Source organism: Copadichromis virginalis, linkage group LG1, assembly GCF_057382275.1.
Source record: "Copadichromis virginalis isolate Kocher_CV1m ecotype Utaka linkage group LG1, C_Virginalis_male_GT1.1, whole genome shotgun sequence".
Taxonomy (NCBI): Eukaryota; Metazoa; Chordata; class Actinopteri; order Cichliformes; family Cichlidae; genus Copadichromis; species Copadichromis virginalis.
In genome coordinates, this window is record NC_140618.1 from 39,620,280 (window position 1) to 39,645,253 (window position 24,974).

Sequence of the window (24,974 nt, forward strand, 5' to 3'; positions counted from 1 at the left end):
CTGTCACACCTTGATTCTTCATCTTTTCTCACCCATTTTCATCCTTCTTTGTTAAAAACATTTCTCAAATCCTCAAGGAATACAATGTAGAGTTATCTGTTATCACGAGTGGGAATACGAACTCAAGAAATCTGGAAAAAGGCAAATCTATCCATTACACATGTCACTGAAAATGGCAGCTTTATCTATTGTTACCTGCAGTGTCATCAAATCCGGGACATCTCAGCTAATGGGCATATATGGTTGGATATGTACACTCATCATAGCCATGAATGTCATAGTCATTTTGGGCTTTTTATGGTTTCTTTGCACTGTTCTTTTTCCATGATTGTACAACATATATCCTTGATGACTTAAAAAAAAAAGGGAGTGGATGTACAATTTATTTTGGATTTTCTATAATCTGCACAGGGTCAAAATTATATACCGGTATTTGTTTAAATATATACAAATATAAATATACACTCAGTAAGGTGCTGCTTAAGATTCTATATTTCTAAATAACTGCAAATTACAAATCGTTTTCAAATAGACTGTACCAGCTGTCAGGAATGGTGGTAGAGGAATCACCCTGTGGGGCTCTTTTACTACCAGTGGCACGAGGACATTGAACAAAGTGGATTAAAAAATAAAAAGGACTACTTTCAGATTCTTCAACTTCACCTCAAATTAACAGCTAGACAGCTGAAACTTGGACCCGATTGGGGATTCAAAAAAGACAAGGATTCTAAATACACATCTTGTTGCTTAAAAAGCATCTCTAGACCCAGCAGTCTTAGCTAATTATAGGCCAATCTCCAACCTTCATATCAAACATCCTTGAAAGAGTAGTTGTCAAACAGCTAACAGATCATCTGCAGAGGCTTGTTTGTTTCAGTCAGGTTTCAGAGCTCATCACAGCACAGAAACAGCTTTAGTGAAGGTTACAAATGATCTTCTTATGGCCTCTGACAGTGGACTCATCTCTGTGCTTGTCCTGCTAGACCTCAGTGTAGTATGACATTGTGAGGAACCTTGGAGTCATTTTTGACCAGGACATGTCGTTCAACGCACATATTAAACAAATATGTAAGACTGCTTTCTTCCATTTGTGCAACATCTCTAAAATTAGAAATATCCTGTCTCAGAGTGACGCTGAAAAACTAGTTCCAGGCTGGACGACTGTAATTCATTATTATCAGGATGTCCAGAAAACTCGCTGAAAAGCCTTCAGCTAATCCAAAATGCTGCAGCAAGAGTCCTGACAGGGACTAGAAAGAGAGCAGATTTCTCCTGCTTTGGCTTCCTGTTAAATCCAGAATCCAAAATCCTGCTCCTCGCATACAAGGTCTTAAATAATCAGGTCCATCTTATCTTAATGACCTTGTAGCACCATATCACCCTATTAGAGCACTTTGCTCTCGCTCTGCAGGCCTACTTGTTGTTCCTAGAGTTATGAACCCGTGACAGAGTCCAGGTTTGGGTTTTTTCTTTTTTGTTTGTTTGGTTTTTGCAGCAGTCGCAGTTAAACAGACAGATGTTTGAAAAGTCATCTTGTGAAATATTGTATCTTGCTGGCACTCTGAAAAGAAGTAGAGTGAAATACGCACATCTTAGCATGATCATTTCCTATGTTGAACTATAACCTTCAGATTTTGACTTACACGGTTTTTGCTTGTATTTCCAAGTTGAAGTGTTTTCTTTAGTTAAAGAAAAGGTCATAGATTAGTTTTTTAAAAATGAAAAATAATATTTAATGAACGAAATGAAGAATAAGTTATACATTGGGAAGGTTTTACCTAAAAATCATTTAATCTCTGTCTGTGTTTAGTACTTATGTTAGACCTCTAACTGTTATCTAATGTCAACAAGTGAGAATAGTTCAGTGTGAGTGTTGGGTACTGTTTTAATCAGTTACTTTAAAAAAGAAATCTTTTTTGTCAGTGTAAGGTCAATGACATATGGGGATATTAATTGTTAGTATTTAATTAATATAAAACATTTAACCTCCAAATCCCCCACACACTGACTTCTGAGAAAAGTTGAAAATATATTTAATCAGACATTCGGGTTATTTCAGTATCTTCATTCTGCCCGGGTCACTTACAAGCACACAGCTGGAGGCACTGACTGATAAGACCATAAATCATGTTGCCAGTGGATCATTTGGCCATAGGGAATAGATTAACTCTCAGGTGCAGTTTTCACCCTCGTGAAGTTCATTTAGTGATATACAGAAAGCACTAATGAGCCAGACCATGTTTTTGCATATATTAGGTGATATTAGTACCTCTGGGAGTTTACTGAAGCCCACTGTACAAGCTGTTAGCACAGGATGGATGAGACAAAGTAGCATGCGTGGTCTTTGACGGCTGTCTGAAATGACAGAAGGTGTCTGATGGGAACAGGAGGAGATTATTCAATTTGAATATCTAGTTTCTTTAATCATCTCTTTGCAAGAGCCTGATATTATTTCCTGTTTGCTTCTCTGTCCCAGCTGAATTCCCCGGGCCTGCTGACTATGCCCCAAAGCTCCACCTCCAGTGAGGATGAGATGGCCCAGAGCTTTTCCGACTACTCTGATGATTGTGCCTCCGAGAGCTCCCGCGAAGAAACCATCTATGAGACTATAAGGGCCACTGCAGAGCCATCGCAGAACCGCATGGACGACATTCACACGAACTCACTGGTTATCCGTCTCTTGATCCCTGACTTGCAGCAGACAGTGAGTATCTGTGAAGGATGAGAACAGAGCTTTTGAGAGTGCTGATGTTAACCTCGTAGCATCCACCAGCTCACCCGCATCTAGGGTAGGGTTAGGCAAACATCCACCTCTTTTTTTGTTAAAATTTTCATCTTTTTGGGACACCAGAGCTCAAAGCGTTTAACAGAACAATATTAATGTTAACATTAACGTATGAGATTTCATCAGTAAGGGAAACGACCTCGACCCTAACCCTAGATGGGATGCCAGTAACCCGATAAATGTTTCGAATTGATCATGTTTGTGACTGTGTGAAATATTAACGTGACTGATGAACATAAACTTGCGACTTGATATGTACTGGAAATGAATGCTGTGTATTCTAACACCTTCTAACCTCTTTTGTGATCTAAAAGCTTTTATTGAAAGCTGGCTTGCAGTAAACTCAAACGCAATGATGCCATTAATGTGTGAGACCTGCAGGAAAGGTACAGTCGGTGGCATTTCAGTTGTGGCTTACAAACAGTGTCACCATGCATTAAACAGATAGGAATCTTTATAAAAATTGATAATGCAGGCAGAAAGAAACAGGTGCATTTCCAGATGTTAAAGGTTTTACAGTGATCCAAATGTGCTTCACTGCACTCTGCTCACTCCAACTCCAACAACGAAATCACTGGCATTTCTGAGAGGGTGAATATTCTTTAAGGGTCCTTTCATGTATAAAGTAGTATCCCTATTAGCTGGTATATATCATCTGTTGTATATACCTGGAGAGATAAAAGAAATTTGCAGGAAATGTGCAAAGACATTTGCCAAAACTTGAAAAACACATACACCTGTTAGCACATTCCATCGGTTTGCTGTTTTATCTTATTTTATACTCATTATAAGACTCCTCTAGCATGATAATATAACACATCCTTATCTCTTCCATTTGTGTGAGATTAACCTTTAAGCAAATGGATGTTTTCAGAGGAAGCAAAGGAGTGTAATCTCAGCCTTGGAGGCTTCCTGCTGTTTAAAGTAGGCTTACCAGTAATCTTTCACTCATTTACAGTTTTAAAGTCGGGGACTTAAACGAGCTCTGGCCATCAAGAATCATAATATGATATTAGTTGGTCTGTGACTGTTGAATGGGAGACGTGTAGCAGGTTGTTATATATATCTGCATATGTGTAAGAGTGTGTATCAAAAGTTAAGGTGGGTCATGAGGTGGGCGGGGCTATTTGGAAAATTAGTGAAGAAAAGCGTTTACTGGATTAGGTGCTTGGTGAGAGTCACACTACAACATTTAATGACACAGTTTGCCCTTAGGACTCAAATACTGATTATACAATTTAATATTGCTGTGCAGTTTATAATAGAAGATGATGAACCCAGATGTGGGAGCCAAAAGGAGAAAGTAAATGAATGTTAGATTGTCCTTCCATTTCCTATTAATATGTAAATGAATAGCAGGTAGATGAATAGCTGAAAGTAAATGATGCCTAATTAATCTTATTTTTAGGCCCTTATTTCATATTCCACATTAAAGCTGCGAGCAGCAGTAGGACCGTGGCATCGCGCCTGCTGCCGTGTACGTGTGCCGGGCTCGACTCACTCGAGATGTTTGTTGCAGTCTTTCAGAAAATTCTAATTTGTCTGTTTCATAAACAAGGCACACTTCCTGTGCCTGCTAGACATTGTACAAGAACACGTTAAGTTTATGTCACAGTGTTGTACACTGAGTGTGTGACCAGCTGCATCTCTGTGCGGGATGGAAGTGGGATGCAACATAACTTATTACATATTTAACATATTTTTGATACATTTTCATCCTTTGGTGAGCCAACTCCAAAAATATTTCATTCCTTGTTCACTGAATGACAATAAAATGTCTGTCTGTCAATCTTAAATTTAAAATGTCTCATAAGGTTTTTGGCTGTTTCAGCCTCAAACACAGACAAACCTACCACATGGCCTGCCTCATGGTTTCACACACCCACTAATATATATATAAGTGGGTGTATAATATATAATAATGATAATAATGTTATGATTTTCTAAAATCCTACCCCTCAATTACAGCTTCCTTTTTCGTGCCATGCTACTAGAGCCGCCATTAAATGAAAAGCCATCATTTTTACACAAAGGCATCATCAAGGCTGGAAGTTTATACAGACCTCTTTCTAAGTGGATGTGGTCAGCCTGTGAGGAATAATACTCAAAGCAAAAACATTTCCTATTCCCACTCGGTGCTGCTCTGGCTGTCGGTGCCTATTTGTTGGGACTTTGATCAAATGTAAAGTTTGGGACAGATTAGAAATGCGTGTTTAAGTTACAGTATTTTTTGTGCTTCATAGCAAAACACTGAGGCCATTTGAAAAAACTGAGTTTACTCAAAGTTGTTCCAACTCTTTAAGGCTTTCCTGACCAAATTTCAGATGGTTCTGGTAAATCAAGCAGGACTGATTCACTTAAACCATGCTGTAAATTAAATAATCTGTTAAACTCAGGCACTTTTAAAGATTCTAAAGTAAATGGTAAATGGCCTGTATTTGTATAGCGCTTTTCTAGTCCCTAAGGACCCCAAAGCGCTTTACATATCCAGTCATCCACCCATTCACACAGACATTCACACACTGGTGATGGCAGCTACATTGTAGCCACAGCCACCCTGGGGCGCACTGACAGAGGCGAGGCTGCCGGACACTGGCGCCACCGGGCCCTCTGACCACCACCAGTAGGCAACGGGTGAAGTGTCTTGCCCAAGGACACAACGACCGAGACTGTCCAAGCCGGGGCTCGAACCGGCAACCTTCCGATTACAAGGCGAACTCCCAACTCTTGAGCCACGAAAGTAAAAATCTGAATATAATCAGGTTATGTGTTCAGCATGTTACCATGGATTTAGCCAGGTCAAAAGAGAGTTACTTTCATGACACAGAAAATTCTCACAACTCGCAAGCCAATAACTGTCACGGTCCAGGGTGTATTATTATTGATCTTTGTTGTTATCTGGCGCTTCACTGCAATTGTGATGGTTTCTCTAGTTCTTAGGTTTTGGTCCCTGTACTCCCGTGTGTAGTTTCAAGTCCGTGTCCTTGAGCCAGTTGTATTTCCTGTTTTACTTAAAAGGTGTCCCAGGTCATGTGTTCTGTTTTGTTTCCCTGTTGTCTTGTATAGTTAGATTGTTACCCTGTGTGTATTTTTTGTGTGTGGTTACCTCTGTTCTTCGTCGGAGCGTCTGCGTGTCATTCTGTGTATCGTCCCCGGTGTTTCTCTGTTTCTTCTCTAAGAATTACCCAATAGGCAAAGAGAGCTTAGATGGAGTCGGGTAGGAGACTTGCCCAGCTCTAACTGATACTGAGTCCCTATGGGAGACGAACCTGGTCCCTTTGAAGGCATGTTTACCAGGGTGGCCCTGGTGCACCTTCACACCGGTTAAATTCAAATTCAAATTCAAATTCAAATTTTATTTGTCACGTACACAGTCATACACAGTACGATATGTAGTGAAATGCTTGGACAACTGCTCGTGACCTAAAGAAAACACAAAAGGAAAAGGCTATGAATAAGATAGGAAATAAATATGAAAAATTAAAAAGGGTAAATTTAACTAGGAAGGAATAAAATATAAATTAAGGTTAAAAATGAAATAACTGTACAACAAAATACACAATATAGAACTATATAAGAATGTATGAAGAAATATAAATAAATATATACACAATAACAGCAGCGTGATTTAAGTAATGAAGTGAAACAATGTCCAGAATGTCCAGTGTGTGTAAGAACTGTATGTGTGGGTCAGTACTGTGTGGTGGTGTGATTGAGAGACCGTATCGCCGGTTATCTACGGCTCTCTAAATTGGTGCGCTTGGTAAATAACTGGGTTACATTTAGTGGCCTTGAAAACCAAGTTAACTGTTAATTTTAAGGTTAGCGTAACCTGTAAGAGCCCTTCGAGTGATGTTATAAGAATATGCAGGTTTTATGCTTCACTGTTCAAAAAAGTTAAAAAGGGAATGTCCACAATTTAGACTTTTTGAATACAGGGCGTGTTACTAAAAGCAGTTCAGCAGGAACAAAGCAAAAGCCACATCAAATCATAATAATCACACAATCAAATCGGTGGACTTATCTCATTAACCTACTCTGAGATTATGCTGATTTTATTCTGATGTGAGAGACGAGACAGGTTGGACAGAGTGGGCATGCCTTGGCCACGACGTGCCTATCTCTGTGTGGATATAATCCAATAAGATTCCAAGTTCTTGGAAGTTGTAATCCAGTAGGACCAAAACCTCAAAGTGTAAAATTTGTCATCTAATGTTGTCGCTATGACTGTCCAAACAGTCATATGTGCGTGAAAGACTATCACACAAACGCTTCACAGCAAATGATCAACTCAGTTTAACTTAACTACTGGACCTGACTGACCATCCAGTTAGTCCCAATTCTAAGTTTGTGTGATTGTTTAAGGAAAAAAGTCACCAAGTTATTCTCCTGTTGACCAACGTTCCCTCTAAGCTGCACGCGTGTGCATTTGCGCACTGCTGGTTTCTGCGCACAGAAAATCTGCGTTGCGCACAAAAATAAATAAATCTAACCTGAAATACTTTAACAATTCTGTTTTGCAGTGTGAGTCAGTAAGTGACTGGCTGCTCCTGTATGGGATTAGAACGATGCCGCCTTATCCCATAGTCCAGCCAATGATGCGATTCACATTCGTATATACACAGCTAATCAACATCGTTGACAGGCTATGACAGCGTCCTTATGTGCCGACACCGGTGTTTAGCTAGCAAAGCGGCTGATGTGGAGTGAAGCCACGTTAACGACACCGTGTACACCCACTGGAGATGTGAGCAGGACAGACGGAACAATTGACGGAAAAAGTGTGGACTTTATACCAGTTTTTAAATTGTGTTGATCGGCCATGTAAAACCCCGTTAAGTGTTACGTCAAACGCTATTTCCATCATGGGATTAGGATGTTACCTGGCAGCACGGTGGCACGATGGTTAGCACTGTTGCCGCACAGCAAGAAGGTCCTGAGTTCAATTCCACCATCAGGCCGGGGTCTTTCTGTGTGGAGTTTGCATGTTCTCCCCGTGTGTGCGTGGGTTCTCTCCGGGTACTCCGGCTTCCTCCCACCGTCCAAAGACATGCAGCTTGTGGGGATAGGTTAATTGGATAATCCAAATTGTCACTAGGTGTGAATGTGCGAATGAATGTGAGTGCAAATGGTCTGTCAGTCTGTCCCTGTGTGTTGGCCCTGCAACAGACTGGCAACCTGTCCAGGGTGTACCCCGCCTCTCGCCCTATGACAGCTGGGATAGGCTCCAGCGCCCCCCGCGACCCTGAAAAGGATAAGCGGAAGTGAATGGATGGATGGATTAGAAGTGTAGGTGGTCGAAGAGTATAAATACCTCAGTGTCCACCTGGACAACAGACTAGACTGGAGACTGATCAGTGAAGCTATCTACAAGAAGAGTCAGAGCAGACTGTACTTCCTGAGGAAGCTTGGGTCCTTCAATAAGTGTGTTGTGGAGAGTCTTCTTAAATCACCTGCTGGGGTAGCAGCATCAGAGCCAGGGACTTAAAACGGCTCAAAAACCTGATGAAGAACACTGCTTCTGTCCTACTGTGGAACCAGTGGAGATGATGGTGCAAAGAGGGATTCTTCACAAAATCAAAAAAAAAGAAAATTACGGACAACCCTGAGCATCCTCTTCATGAGTCAGTTTACAGCAGCAGAGTGTCTTCAGACCTGCTGTAATACAGGAGATGCTTCCTGCCCACAGCCATCAGCACCTACAACAACTCATTGAAGAATCCTGGATTAAATTAGTTATGACAATATTTAAGTCACAAGTCATGAGGACTCACACAAAAGTAAAGGATATAAAATAGAAAACAATAAATAAAATAAATCACCCCCCCCCCCCAAAAAAAAGAAAGATTCTACTTTTAAAATCGTTCTGGTAAACAGTGACTCCACAGAGTTTTGTTTGTTTTACATGAACAGTGGGAACTGTGACTTTAGCTGTTAGCTTTTCATAAACTGCAGCGTTGGTACATTTACACTGTGGGTCAGTATGGTGCTGCTTGTTCTTTAAAGCTCTGTGAGAACTATGTGCATACAGTACAAGCAGCCTACATCCTCACTGACCATGTACCACATGTAGGCGACCTTAACTGTACATAGATGCAGCCTTCCTTTCATTCACAGTGAGAATCTGTAAGTAAACGTGGTCATAAAAGACTGCCAGTGTGAATGTGAAAGAGCAGCTAGGTGCTTCTGGAGTCTGTGCAGTAGTTTGAGTTTGCTCTGAACTGCAGCTCTTTGCTTGATGCGTGCATGTCCTTGAGGAATAATAGCTTTTTATTGGATGCACATGTGTAAAAGGACAAAGGAGTAAAAGGGACCAAAGATGGCGGGGCTGCTGCTTGGCAAAGCTCTATCTTCAGCCACTTGACGTTCCTCTCCTGAGTTTCGTTCCTTTCGGTCTCATTTGTAATGCCCTTTTATGCTGCACATTGAGTTTGTACAATCCAGTGGATTGAAATGTACAGTGATGAAATAAACTCATGACCCGTTGACGTAATTATCAAAGTGAAAAGAACTGCAGCATAAGATATGTATGTGCATGTTCACATGTACACTAAGCTCTCTCACGAGTATGCACTAGTGCTTCTGATTTCACATTCATCAGTGAGTACTCAGTGGTGCCACTTGATCACATGATTGAGTCACACAGTCCGCTTGGAAATCAAAATCAAGTGAATAATTCAAGCTAACACAAACACACACTTGCTCACAGACACGTGAGGCAGGCTCCTGAAAACTGTGCTCGTTCATATCATTTCTGAGTGAAAAGACTAGAAGCAGGAGAAAAAGAGATCCAGACTTTGTCTAAAATATTTAACAGTGTAATAATCTCTGTCACGCTGCAATTTATCCAAAAAAGTCTAAAAGTCAGCTGCAGCAATGTATAATGTTTCAAAAGAACCAACATCTTGGACAAGAAAAGGCAGGTGTAGGGAGTGACAACATTTCCTCTTTCCCACATGCTTTTCTGTGTTCTTGGTTCTTCCACAATCTTCACACTGTTCTTCTCTTACAAGCTTTCTTTTCTCACTTTATTTCATCCATCTCCACTGTCATTCAATGCCAGTACACAGTTCTTACATCCAGACAGAGACAACATCTTTTCAAAGTTAATTTCTGCTAAAAATTCAGAGGCTGGACTCAGTGACAAGCAAAGCGAGCTTTCCAAACATGGTTGGTTTGAATGCTTGGACCACAGGAGACGACAGGTTTGTGAACACCCGAAAGCCGCTGTGGACATATGCTTAGTCTAACTGTCATTAACTCAGACACCAGCACCATCAAATGTGTGTTGACAAGAGGAGTAACCAATAAGATGATTTTACCTAGTCGGGTGCCATGTAAAGCAGTTGCTGCAGCAAATGCTCACTGTTTGAAATTATCTTTTCAAATATTCTGTATTTGTGGTCTGGGTCTTACACTATCAGTTCTGGCCACTGTGGATCATGCTAATTTCACAGTCAGGTGGGTGCCAGTGGAGATGATAACAGATTAGGTTTTCACCAATTTCAATGGTCACAACCAAAGTAGCAAAGATGACACAAAATACTAAGGGATCTTATTTCTGTTTAAGCTAGTTTTTAAAAAGCTAGGACTCCCTACAACCTCCTGCAGGGCATCCAGTCATGAGAGTAAGCCAGTGTAATGAAGGTTCACTGACGGGAGAATTTACTTGGTTTTGATGACAGGTGAAATTAAGCATCACAAAGGACCAAGGATCAAACCTGAGAATGTCACTGAACACATCCTCAACACCAGCACATCATTTCTTCTGGAGCTCGTCTTGTCACATCTTTAAAATAATATGTTTTGCATCTTTACCATCAGTTATTGACGCCCAGGGTTGGTGGTACAAACGTCCATTTTGTGAAGCAAAAGTTCAAGTTCAGGGTTGCCCTGCTTTTTAGGGTCTTTAAAAACATTTATGCACAAAATGTCTGGGCTTTACTGAGTGATGATCTCCAACATTTCCTGCAGTAATTTGCAGCCAATGTGAAGTGGCTGTGATAAGAATTAGCTCCAAGTGCAGAGCCATGGATCTCACCTGGAACAGTATAGAGTATTCAATGTTTAATTAAACATTGCAGTGGTCAGCATATGCAGCATTTAGTTCTTACAGGTGCTGAGAGATCTCAGTGGACGTGAGCCTTTTTGTCCTCTTGGCATACTTTTGTGATGTCTTTGTCCTTAATAATTACAAAAATTTAAAAAACCTAAGTGAAAGTGTTGCTTTTTTTTTTTCTACAGTGTTAGGGATAAAGTCACAGCAATGGGTAAGAATGAGTGGTTTATTTCCAGTCTTAGGTGGCCAGATGCTGTTTCTCCAGGAGAATATCTCTACAGTTCAAGCGTGACCACTGGAAAACACAGTTTTGTCAGTTTTTATTCTGTATATCTCTGTGCTGACGTCCAAAGTACAAGAGCAAACCCTAACACATGCACACACTATCACTGTTTCATATATAATGCTGAAGTTGAGCACAGTCGGTTCAGGAAGCACTAACAATGGGAGTGGATGGAAGTCTGCTATTGTAAGAAGAGGACAGGAGGCCCTATCAGTCCACACAGCCCCTGCCAGATGCCAGACATCTGTTTCTGTACACGTCCAACCCTTCACCTCCTGTCTTCGTCTCAACGCCAGGCAAGAGGATTAAAGCTACACAGAGTTCACAAACTGTTCATCACTTCAGACTTTATTAAAGACACAGGCCTGCTATCACTGGCTGAGCAGCACACCCAGCTGTACAGTCTCACAGACACTTCCTGAATGCCGCGGCACAGTGCCCGTAATCCTCTCTGATTCAGACCAGAAATCCTGCATTATTTGTTTGGGTTTTTTCACAGAAGCTGGAGCTGAGAAAGAGCAGGGGCAGAAGGGTTCTGTCAATTACATCCGCAGCGAGGACAGCGGCCCCGCTTAGCATCCTAACAATAAAACAATAAATTAAAAAAGGTTTGGCAGTGATGTGTGTGTCTAGTTTTCGTAACTGGGACAGGGTTTGGGTTATTAAAACACCAGTTTGGATATGTTAGAACTGTTTTAATTGGGCACCATTGTTCTTTAGCTCTGGTCTAATCTTCTCTTGAGTCTTATGGTCCAAGTTATTTGCATCTGCCAGTCAAAAGTTGGAAGTCCAGTACAAGTGAAATGTGTGTCACATAATGTTTGTTGTTTTCAGAGGTGATTATTTACTTTTTCTTGCTTGTGTCTGCCAGCCAACACTTCAGGCATCACTTTCTAATCAGTTTGTCTATTTTTTTCCTCTCACATATCCCCCCTCCCCCTCTGCTGCGCTCCAAACCCAACCAGAAATGCATGCGCTTCAACCCGGATGCAACGGTCTGGGTTGCCAAGCAGCGGATCCTTTGTACACTTAATCAGAGCCTGAAAGATGTGCTCAACTATGGGCTTTTCCAGCCAGCGAGCAACGGGAGAGAAGGCAAGTTCCTGGATGAAGAACGCATCCTCCGAGAATACCCCCAGCCAATCAGCAAGGGCGTCCCAGCTCTGGAGGTAAACTGTTGACAAATTTACGTGAATCACATCACATTTTTTGGATATTTTATGTTACACAATCTAAAAGTTCAAACGGGAAATTGTTTAAATTCTGATGTAAATAATACAGGTGAGGTTAGAAGTTTACATTCACTCATCATCATGAATATCAGGGTAAATTTCTTTATACTGTTTTTCTTTCCAGGGTGGAATGAAAAACAGTTCACATTTTAATCACTTAAAAAAAAATCTGAATTAGATGCATAAATGTATCTTGGATTTTCTCTAATCCACACATGGTCAAACATATATGTACAGGCTCAAATGTCATTAGTGAGCATGATTTGCTGTAGCTTGTAGTTTCTCTTTGTCAGCATAAAAAGGATTTGTCAGCACTCATTGGACTGACCAATACTCAGAATAACAGGATAGATCCAAGGAGAATTCACATTTACATTAAAGTCTACTGGAGCCATTTTTACACAGCTGCAGATTCCAAGATAATCAGTTCAAACAATTTTATCGAAGCACAAGTTATTTGGTGTCATCACTTTGCCAAACTGTTAGCCTCAGATGAGAGGGAAGTGGTTAGGATGTTCAGGAACTGGAAACTACTGGAATACATGGTCCAACAAAAGTGCCTGGTCAACGTGCAACTTACTAAGAGACATTTAATCAATATATAGATTTTTATCCTGTGTTGGTCATAGAAAACCCTAAATAAAGCCAACATTGTGCACCCAATTCTTCTTCTTAAAGATATATGCTGTAGCCTGGAAAAAGGACAGCTCAAACAAATAATTAAAATCCCCAAGTTACAATGACATCCATGCCCATGACGACTGTGTGTAAACCTCAAACCGCAAATGTATTTTTTGAGATGTATATTTTAAAAAATTCAAATCAACACTGAAATTCAGTATCGTTGAAAAGTGAGGAAGGACTGAAGGAATCATTCTTTTGCTTATGTGGCTCAAAGGTTCTGTGCAATACTTTGATTTAGATATAAGTTTGCAAGTAATTTAAAAAATCCTGTTAGTATGGATCTTTAACGAATCCTGCAGTAAAATGTTTACAGCTGACAGCAGACAGCCCGTAAAAGTAGTGAAGTGTGCTCTTGATCAAAAGGACGCATCTTAGGCATTATCCCCAGTGATTTCCTTTCCAGAGGAAAAGTTGCTTTCAAGATGCACCCAGAGGTGCAAAGTAAACTGGCTGTGACTGAGACTTATTATCCCAAATGTGTACTAATTTAATAGAGGGCTTACTGGAGCCACCCTTTTGATTCGGGACTTTTATTCAAGGCATAGTTGCACTCACTCTGTGGTATCTGATCTCAGATCAGTACAGCACAGACGTGTAATGAGGTATAATATAACTGTTGCTTTACAGTAAGAAGTTACTGACTGTCAGGAGAAATATTAAATATAAAGTCATAATGATTTTTCTTGAATTTCTGTTGATGCCTACAATTTGTAACCGTTTTGCTTACTTTTTTTTACTCAACAGTTCCGATACAAGAGCAGAGTCTACAGACAGCCCAATGTCGATGAGAAACAGATCGCCAAACTTCATACAAAGGTAGGATTTCTGTTGAGTTAGTATTTAGTCACATGCTTAGGAAGCACACTGACTCTCAGACAGGGATTGCAAGTCATTTATGATGAGCCAACTTTGACTAAAAGCAGAGACCGGTTTTCCAAATAATGCCACATGACCTGACATGTTTACTTCACCTTGATTTTGACATGCACATAGAGACAGAGGATCATCGATAAGACTATCGATAAGCTTTTACCCACAATTCAGCTGAACTGAATGGATTTAAAAATCCCAGTGAGGTAAAAACACATTAAAGATGATATTTAACGAGGATGCGCCTCTTTGCACCTACCTGACACTGGGTGCTTGGAACAGCAGATAAATGCTCTTAGAAACCGGGTACATGTAGCTGAGACAAATGATCATGAAATCCAAGAATAAATAATAAATGAAATGTGCGACAATAAATGTCACACTTCCACCCACCTCACTCTGACTGTTGGCTGACCCCTGGGAAGTGTGAAAACACAACAGTAATGGCTGTTTCACACCAAAGGTGTTGCCAAAATAAAATCATAAAAATGAGAAAAGAAAGGACGCTCACAGATTGCGTTTCTTTGTAGTGGCCTCAATAATCACTCTCTCAATTGGATTAACGCTTGCATCTGTTTGCTGTGCTTCTTGGCAGCTCGAGTTGTGACGAGAAAAGAGTGAGGGATAGAAAGTCCAAGCAAGCGTACAGTGCGACTTACCTGTCAGTTATGCTTATTTGGCTTTGCTGTTCCTGTGTGATAGTCGAGAAAACTCTGTGAGTTTGTATGCTGCTCAGATGAAGGCTGTTCTTTTTTCTGGCAGCCCAACAGCAGACTGCTCCCTCACTCTATCTCTGTTCCTCCCACATGAACTGAAATAAATGTATACAGTAAATTGAAGATTTCTAGCGTCTCCATCGCTGTGAAAGGCTAGCTCTGGGCTGCTTTCCCACTGCTACTGTAATCCTGTATTGCAGCCAAAGTATAAGTGTCTCTGGCAGCGCTCTGTTACCGGCATTATGGGAAACAGTCTGACAGCTGCTCTAACTCCACCTCAACTATAGGGAAGAGAGGATGGACGAGAGGTGGTAGGCTACTAGAATCCAAAAAGTTCAGAAAAAGCACATGTTCAATAAATATGGGGCACGGTGGTTAATGTGCTCAAACCAAGTTTACAAAAGGGTCAGTTTAGCAAATGCGTTTGACAGACATCTGTTTCTAATGTTTCTAATGTTTGTTTCTTGGCTTGACCCAACTTTTCGGAGCTAATCCTGTTTGCCATGCAGTCTGCTGCCCTGCGGTTGGCTCGAGCTCACACTGAGAGAGCCAATCAAACTTCAATTTCCCAAACTATTTCAGTAAAAGGAGAAAGAGAGAGAGAAGGATGGGGTACCGTCCTGCAGACTGATTCATCAGGCCTGCAGACACACACACACACACACACACACACACACGCAGACACACACACACACACACACACACACACGCAGACACACACACACACACACACACACACACGCAGACACACACACACACACACACACAAGGGACGTATCAGCTACATTAAATAAAACATTCCAGAAAAACACATGAACTCTTGACATTTCTGGGTATTTAACTGACTCATCATGGTTAAGATTTAAACAGCAGCTCTATGCATCTGTGATGAAAACCAGCTTCGTTTCATTCGGTCACATCAGCCTGATAGAACAGTATCAGCTGTCACATTAGCTAATGTGGACTGGCTGATCCAGCTGAATGGCAGCTTAGCTCAACTACATGACCAGTCTGAGGTAAATCTATGCTTGATTATTGTTTTTGCTTTTTATTTATTTTATTCCTTTACTTCTATGAATAAAGCTTGGAATGTTTTTTAAACTGTTTCGTTCTTTATTGGTTAGTTTAAAGGAAAAATCTCCTCCTCGTTTATTCTCCTGCTTTTCTTTCCAGTCCGTTCTTATTTTGCTACCTATTGTCCTTCTCTTCTTTTGCCATCTCATTCTTCATTCCTCATTTTACTCCTGTCCTTTGGGGAGCTGCTCTCTTATCTATTTTTATCATGTGGCCTGGAAAGAAAGCAGACAGAACAGGAAGGAGCAACCATTCCACTCTTTCCACTCGCCACACTCTCAGTCCTGTCATGTCCCTTTCTGTGTAGCCTGCTTTCAGTTTCCTTGTATTCTACCTTATATTCCTTCCATCTCCATCTGCAAGCCTCTCTCAGTTTAACAATGTATTCCTAAGCGTTTCCACTTTTCACCCTTCGTTATTCTTTATCTCAACTTCTATTTCAGTCTTTTTGCAGCTCTGAACCTCTATCCTGTCTTTCTCGCTCTCACACACCCACTACCATTTGTTCTTTTTCCTCACTCTAATAGCGCTTTGTGTTTTCTGGCTGTGTAGGCCAATCTGAGGAAGTTCATGGACCTTGTTCAGCATAATCAAGTGGACAAAGTGGCCAAGATGTTGGAAAGAGGCTTTGATCCCAACTATCACGATAGTGACACTGGCGGTAAGGCAACATGCTGCTCATAAGCACAGACAACAAACACTTCAAGTACACTAAAAGCACAATTTACAGTTTACACAAGTGCAAGTCCTGGTTTGATAATGTGTATGTATACACACTGTTACTCTGAGGAGGGTCAGCAACAGCAGAGAAGCACATAATAGAGGAAGAAAACTCACCAGGTGTTATCAGAATATGTCCATTTTTTTCTTCATTTGCAAAAAAGAAAATGTAAAAACACTTGGAGACTCCCAACTGCCAGTCTTGGTATCCGGGGATCGGTCCGCCAGGACCTCCACTCCTAGCTGCCGCCCATCTCACAATGCACCCGCCAACGAGATCGCGGATACAAGCGGCGGAAGTTAGCTTCCTCCGAAGGGTGGCTGGCCTCTCCCTTAGAGATAAGGTGAGTTTGGCCATCCGGGAGGGGCTCAGAGTAGAGCCGCTGCTGCTCCACATCGAAAGGAGCCAGCTGAGGTGGTTTGGGGATCTGACAAGGATGCCTCCTGGGCGCCTCCTGGGTGAGGTGTTCTGGGCATGTTCCTCCAGGAGGAGGCCCCGGGGCAGACCCAGGACACGCTGGAGAGATGATATCTCTCGGCTGGTCCCAGACAAGCTGGAGGAGGTGGCTGGGGAGAGGGAGGTCTGGGCTGCTTGGGCTGCTGCCCCCGCGACCCGGCCCCGGATAAACAGAAGAAGATGGATGGATGGATGGATGGATGGATGGATGGACCTGGAGAATCCAGTTACAAAAACATAGAGCTGGATTTTTTTGGATTGGCTGGATTTTATTTTTGTTTTATTGTATTGAAGTTTTTAGTTTATTATCAACCCTTGCTTAAAAATCGACCATTTATTTGAAGTTTGGCCAAGATGAAGAAAAGACAGCTTATTAGAAGCAAAGGTAGTCAAAGGTTTACCATTCATGAACCTGTGGAAGGATCATTAGTGGATCTCATGGTAGCACCTAAATGAGATGTGGATTTTTGGATGTTAGCGTCTGCTCTCCCTCGCTCTTACCAGGACATCTGTGTAAATCTCCCAAAGTGAGCAAGTATGCTTCCACAGCGACCTCTTGTTGGCACTTTTACAACCTTCTGCAGACTGTGGACGGGCATGAGTCAGTTAAAAGAGTCAGTCCCCAAGTATGCCCACACCTTTTTTTGCCTTTATTTTCGACTTTGATTATATTTAAAAAGTTAAAAATGCAAAAGCCCTTTAATGATCTTCAAGTTCCCCATTTTGTGTGCTAATTTTATACCAAATTAGAAGCATCTTATCTAAAAGATACTGAAAACCTCGTCCATGTATTTCTTACTTTAGGCTGGTCAAAGTGTACTTCCTTATAATCAGGTTGTCCTAAAAGCTCCCTGAAGCATACACGAGGAGAATTTAATTTAGAATTAAGATCGGAGTGATCAGATTCCATCGTATCTGAAGCCCCCACAGGAACATATTATCCAAATGGAAAAGTGTGGTTACAAGAGTTTACATAAGCAGAATGAGAGGCAAAGTCCCATCGAACCAGCTCCCAGTTTGGTTTCAAGACACGGAGACCTCGTATAACTTTAAGAACATTTCTCTTTGCTAAAGAGTTGAATCAGGTGATCCTGAACTGCCTCTTTGTTAAACTGTTGGAGGTTCGTGCTGTTTAAGTGCTAACCATTACACCCGGAGCCTTTTTTTCTCCACTCACCCTTTTACTCTAATTAATTGCAATATTGTATGTCATTAACCAACCCTTCCTGAGCCGGGTTGTTCTGTTGAACTGGTTCTTGCTCGCTCATAGAGTATTATTTGTGAATCATTCTCTGTAATGTTGTAGCTTCTTACAATGAAATGATCTTGAGATAACTGTTGTTGTAAAATGTTGTTGAAGAAATGTATTAAAATGTAGCTAAATGGGAGGAGACGCCAGAGCCAAAAAAGTACTGATTTGTGTAAGATATCATATGTGGTCCACCAAGGTCGAGAGCCCTTCATTGGAAAAAAAAAAAGCCAACACCAAAGCCAAGGGGTCTACTTCCAGTCCCATCATGACCAGAGGCTGCTCCATGCACAGGATTAAGTGACTTGTCATTTTAGGAATACTAGTAGGGAAAGCAGCATCCTTCCAGAAGCAACAGTTCGATGCAATCGGCAGTTCAATTTTTGAATGGCTGTCAAGGCACTAAGTTGCACTCTAAATTAGAAATGGTACATGTAAAACTCTGTGAGGATGGAGGGGAATGAAGGCTTTGTTTTTAAGAACTCACATGTATGTTGGGGACACTGCATTTTTAAAATATATATATATATGTAATTTTTATGGCATAAAGAAGAAGCCATTCAATTCTGCTGAACTCAAAAAAGAAAGCGAGAAAAGCTTTGAACTCACCCTTCAAGACAAGCTAGAGTGCCTTGTGAAAGTATAATTAAACCAAGAAAACAGAGCTGTTTGGCCACTAAATACCAAACATGTGCACTGCTTCAGAAACCTGCTGAAGTGGAGGACACTGCCCTGTGGGCAGCAGTGAAGGATTTTCTTTGTTCCAGGTGTGAACATGTGAGTGGTGTATAGAAATTCCCTTGAGGAAAATGTGGGTTAGGTCTGGCTGCTCCATCCTGGGCAAATAGAGTTATCCCAGCCAGAGGCATGGCTCTGTGTCTTTGGAGCCACACATGGAGGGTGGGCAGCTACTACCCAGCTAATGAGTTATGTCCTAACGTCAGTGTGTACTCAACACACAAATGTTCCATAAAATCAAAGTGAGCAGGTGTTTCATGCTGCACTAGGCCAGGATGATAGTTAGGAGTCCTCACAGGACCACTTGGAAGCAGACTGAGGAGACTAACACCCCGCAAGTACAACAACATATAATCTCCAAGCATGCACTGCACCACTCTGTTGTTCACTCAACTTAATTTGCTGTGGAACTTCTTCTTCCACTTAACATCATCGGTGTTCTCTGTTAAACAGATGAGAAATCTATCAGGAGCAACACAGGCACATTTTTTTAAACAGGAGCTTCAAAAGACCAAAACGAAATACACACAATATTCGTTTGTTATATAACAGGAAGCACATGCACGCTGCCTGTGGTTGTCCAGAAACATTTTGCCTGCTGACTGTGAAAACAGAAAAATATGGAATAGGATGAGACGTGTTCAGGGAAAATAGGAAATGAAGGACATGTCAAATACATCATGTACATCTGGGGTTTCCTATAATTCTGAAAGGTTGTGCTTATCTATTTATTTTTATTGATGATATATTCTTAAAATATGGCAAGGCCTTTAAATACCTTAACTGCAGATGGTGACGGACCTAAAACTGAAATAAAGTTGCATTAGAGGTATGCGTATTATTATTCCTCTGTGAGTGGTCATGTTCATTTACCAAAGGCTTGCTCCGTGATCTTTCCATTACTATCAAGTTATTGCCTTAAAGTAATTATGCCACAGACACCACTCAAGGGTTCTCAGGAAAATCACTTTTAACAGCAAGCAAGGCAGTGATTAAAATGATCGATTAACAGTAATAACACAAGCATATAATTGGCATACAATTGCATTTTTGCACCAACAAGATGATTCCCAAGTGCTGCTAGCCAAACATTTGCCGCATCTCAGCATGGTGTGCCGTATGTTCTTGAAAAAAATCCACAGCAGATGGACATTACCTAAAACAGGATCTTATACACTCAACAAAAATATAAACGCAACACCTTTGTTACTGCTCCCATTCCCCATGGGATGGACGTAGAGACCTAAAATTCATTCCAGATACACAATATAACCATCCCTCCCAAACAGTGGTCACAAATCAGTCCAAATGTGTGGTAGTGGGCACATCTGCCATATTGAGATAATCCATCCCACCTCACAGGTGTGCCACATCAGGATGCTGATCTGACATCATGAGTAGTGCACAGGTGTACCTCAGACTGCCCACAACAAAAGGCCACCCTGGAATGTGCAGTTTTTTGCGCTATTGGGGGTCTGGGGACCCAGAACCGGTCAGTATCTGGTGTGACCACCATTTGCCTCATGCAGTGCAACACATCGTCGCATGGAGTCTATCAGATTGTCAATTGTGGCCTGTGGAATGTTGGTCCACTCCACTTCAATGGCTGTGCGAGGTTGTTGGATATTCGTGGGAACTGGTACACGCTGTCGTATACGCCGGTCAAGCACATCCCGAACATGCTCAATGGGTGACATGTCCGGTGAGTATGCTGGCCATGCAAGAACTGGGACATTCTCAGCTGCCATCTGCCCTGAACAATGTGAACCATGATTCATCCGTGAAGCGCACACCTCTCCAACGTGCCAGACGCCATCGAATGTGAGCTTTTGCCCACACAAGTCTGTTACGGCGACGAGCTGGAGTCAGGTCAAGACCCCGATGAGGACGACGGGCATGCAGTTGAGCGTCCCTGAGACGGTTTCTGACAGTTTGTGCAGAAATTGTTTGGTTGTGCAAACCAATTGTTCCAGCAGCTGTCTGGGTGGCTGGTCTCAGACGATCTTGGAGGTGAACCTGCTGGATGTGGAGGTCCTGGGCTGGTGTGGTTACACGAGGTCTGCGGTTGTGAGGCCGGTTGGATGTGCTGCCATATTCTCTGAAACGCCTGTGGAGACGGCTTACAGTGGGGCAAAAAAGTATTTAGTCAGCCACCGATTGTGCAAGTTCCCCCACTTAAAATGATGACAGAGGTCAGTAATTTGCACCAGAGGTACACTTCAACTGTGAGAGACAGAATGTGAAAAACAAATCCATGAATTCACATGGTAGGATATGTAAAGAATTTATTCGTAAATCAGGGTGGAAAATAAGTATTTGGTCACCTCAAACAAGGAAAATCTCTGGCTCTCACAGACCTGTAACGTCTTCTGTAAGAAGCTTTTCTGTCCCCCACCCGTTACCTGTATGAATGGCACCTGTTTGAACTCATCATCTGTATAAAAGACACCTGTCCACAGCCGCAAACAGTCAGACTCCAAACTCCGCCATGGCCAAGACCAAAGAGCTTTGGAAGGACACCAGGAAAAGTATTGTAGACCTGCACCAGACTGGGAAGAGTGAATCTACAATAGGCAAGCAGCTTGGTGTGAAAAAATCAACTGTGGGAGCAATCATCAGAAAATGGAAGACATACAAGACCACTGATAATCTCCCTCGATCTGGGGCTCCACGCAAGATCTCATCCCGTGGGGTCAAAATGATCATGAGAACGGTGAGCAAAGATCCCAGAACCACACGGGGGGACCTGGTGAATGACCTGCAGAGAGCTGGGACCAAAGTAACAAAGGTCACCATCAGTAACACACTACAACGGCAGGGAATCAAATCCCGCAGTGCCAGACGTGTTCCGCTGCTGAAGCCAGTGCATGTCCAGGCCCGTCTGAAGTTTGCCAGAGAGCACATGGATGATACAGCAGAGGATTGGGAGAATGTCATGTGGTCAGATGAAACCAAAGTAGAACTTTTTGGTATAAACTCAACTCGTCGTGTTTGGAGGAAGAAGAATACTGAGTTGCATCCCAAGAACACCGTACCTACTGTGAAGCATGGGGGTGGAAACATCATGCTATGGGGCTGTTTTTCTGCCAAGGGGACAGGACGACTGATCCGTGTTAAGGACAGAATGAATGGGGCCATGTATCGTGAGATTTTGAGCCAAAACCTCCTTCCATCAGTGAGAACTTTGAAGATGAAAGGTGGCTGGGTCTTCCAACATGACAATGATCCAAAACACACCGCCCGGGCAACAAAGGAGTGGCTCCGTAAGAAGCATTTGAAAGTCCTGGAGTGGCCTAGCCAGTCTCCAGACCTCAACCCCATAGAAAATCTGTGGCGGGAGTTGGAAGTCCGTGTTGCTCGGCGACAGCCCCAAAACATCACTGCTCTCGAGAAGATCTGCATGGAGGAATGGGCCAAAATACCAGCTACTGTGTGTGCAAACCTGGTAAAGACCTATAGTAAACGTTTGACCTCTGTTATTGCCAACAAAGGTTATGTTACAAAGTATTGAGTTGTATTTTTGTTATTGACCAAATACTTATTTTCCACCCTGATTCACGAATAAATTCTTTACAAATCCTACCATGTGGATTCATGGATTTTTTTTTCACATTCTGTCTCTCACAGTTGAAGTGTACCTCTGGTGCAAATTACTGACCTCTGTCATCATTTTAAGTGTGGGAACTTGCACAATCGGTGGCTGACTAAATACTTTTTTGCCCCACTGTATGGTTGAGAAATGAACATTCAATGCACGGGCGACAGATCAGGTTGACATTCCTGCTGTCAGCATGCCAATTGCACGCTCCCTCATTGCTTGTGGCATCTGTGGCATTTTGCTGTGAGACAAAACTGCACATTCCAGGGTGGCCTTTTGTTGTGGGCAGTCTGAGGTACACCTGTGCACTACTCATGATGTCAGATCAGCATCCTGATGTGGCACACCTGTGAGGTGGGATGGATTATCTCAATATGGCAGATGTGCCCACTACCACACATTTGGACTGATTTGTGACCACTGTTTGGGAGGGATGGTTATATTGTGTATCTGGAATGAATTTTAGGTCTCTACGTCCATCCCATGGGGAATGGGAGCAAAAACAAAAGTTTATATTTTTGTTCAGTGTAGATCATCTGGCCGTTCAGTGGATTTCGAGTGGCTGTCAAGATGCCACACCTAAAAAAGGAAACAGGGCGAAAGAGTCAAAGGACTGGACTGAAAATCCAAATTTAAAAAGTTTCCATCAAATCATCACTGATGACTGTTGAAGAGTTCAGGAAAACATTTACATTTACATCTACTGTATAAAATGCAGTGCAGGCTTTGTCATGGCATAGCTTTCATTTCAGTGATTCCACACTGAGCTTTCACTCAGTGTGGAATCATCTTGATAGATAATGGAGAGCTTTAAAACATCCTGAGGCGATAGCTGGATCCTTGAGAGGTTACACAGATAGTCCAAGTTCTCCACAACAGCACATCAATATTTGCCATTGTCCCTGTGTTTATGGTGTTGTAAACATGTGTGGCCCATAAGCATGCATTAGGAGACATGTCTGACCTGTAATAACATGGAGCTGCACTCACCTGTGCCACTCAACTGAAAGAAGCCAAACATGCACTTTAGTACAACAGTAAACATTGTTCATTCTGATGAGCGGTGGTGTAAAACACAAAATCCCACACATTCAGTGTTCTAAGTTTGCAGGGAAATAAAAAACCAAAACCCTTTATGATTATGGAAGAATAATAGAGCTGCTCCTATAATGATAATACCAACATCTTAGCTAATATCCAAAAGCTTTAATGCTTAAACAAGCAACATGTAACTCATAAACCCTTCATTTCATAGCATCACACCAGAGACTGTGTGAAAAGCCATTCTTGGAAATGTAAGGGGTGGGTTCTCTTAGTTCAAGCATAAATTTGTTCCTTGACTGTGGTTAATAATTCATACTTGTATTTTAAAGGCGGTAACAACTTTATCTATTTTTAAAAGCTACAGACTTTTTATATAGAATAGAATAGAATAGAATTCAACTTTATTGTCATTGCACATGCACAGGTACAGGGCAACGAAATGCAGTTTGCATCCATCCAGAAGTGCTTTAGTGATATAGATATATTACAATATATATTATAATATAGATATGTGAGTATATTACAGAAATGGGTCTATTATGGTATGTTATAATGTACACGGTATGAAGTATGTTGTGAATATTCTATAACTATAAGTATGTACAGGCTGTAGTGAGTACAAGCTATGTACAGGCTATGAACAGGATATAAATATGAAAAACTATACAGAATATGAAATAAATAACTTTACAGAATCTGGGATATACAGCTATACAGAAATGGGAACTATGCAAGTTGTAAACAGTTGTAGGATTAAAGATTATCGAATGTACAGAATGATTATTTACACAGAGCTATACAGTAGTGCAGTTAAGATAAGTGAGGGTGTAGATAGTTTCTACAGAGGTATATAAAGTGCTAGTGGTTGTGAGTGGTGGTTCAGTCCATGTTATTATTGTGTGTTTGAGGGTACAGTTGTCCATTGTGTGTGTGTGTATGTTCAGTCCATGTGTTAACGTGGGTCAGATGTCAGGAGGCAGAGTTCAGGAGTCTGACAGCTGTGGGGAAGAAGCTGTTCCGGTACCTGGTGGTCTTAGTCCGGAGGCTCCTGTGGCGCCTCCCAGAGGGCAGGAGGGGGAAGAGTCCATGTGATGGGTGACTGGGGTCTTTGATGATTTTCCCAGCCCTTTTCAGACACCGCTTCCTGTAGATGTCTTTTATGGCAGGAAGTGGTGCTCCGGCGATGCGCTGGGCAGTTTTCACGACCCTCTGCAACGCCTTCCGGTCCGAGGCAGAGCAGTTCCCGTACCAGACTGTTATACAGTTGGTCAGGATGCTCTCGATGGTGCAGCGATAGAAGTTCACCAGGATGTCTGAGGACAGGTGGTTCTTCCTCAGAGTCCTCAAGAAGAAGAGGCGCTGGTGAGCCTTCTTGACCAGCTTGGAGCAGTTGGTCGTCCAGATCAGATCCTCGGAGATGTGGACTCCCAGGAACTTGAAGCTGCTCACACGCTCCACAGCCGTC

General features: G+C 41.9%; 1 protein-coding gene across 1 annotated transcript in view; it reads left to right on the top strand.

The window, feature by feature from the left end:
- The first annotated feature begins 2,482 nt into the window (after positions 1-2,482).
- Positions 2,483-24,974, top strand: part of shank2b (SH3 and multiple ankyrin repeat domains 2b) — a 230,239-nt gene continuing 207,747 nt past the window's right edge. Inside the window, exons 1-4 of the mRNA XM_085462321.1 lie at positions 2,483-2,704; positions 12,093-12,296; positions 13,788-13,859; positions 16,256-16,364. Coding sequence (XP_085318447.1) covers positions 2,501-2,704; positions 12,093-12,296; positions 13,788-13,859; positions 16,256-16,364 — 589 coding nt within the window. The 5' untranslated portion in view covers positions 2,483-2,500. The remainder of the gene's footprint in view (positions 2,705-12,092; positions 12,297-13,787; positions 13,860-16,255; positions 16,365-24,974) is intronic.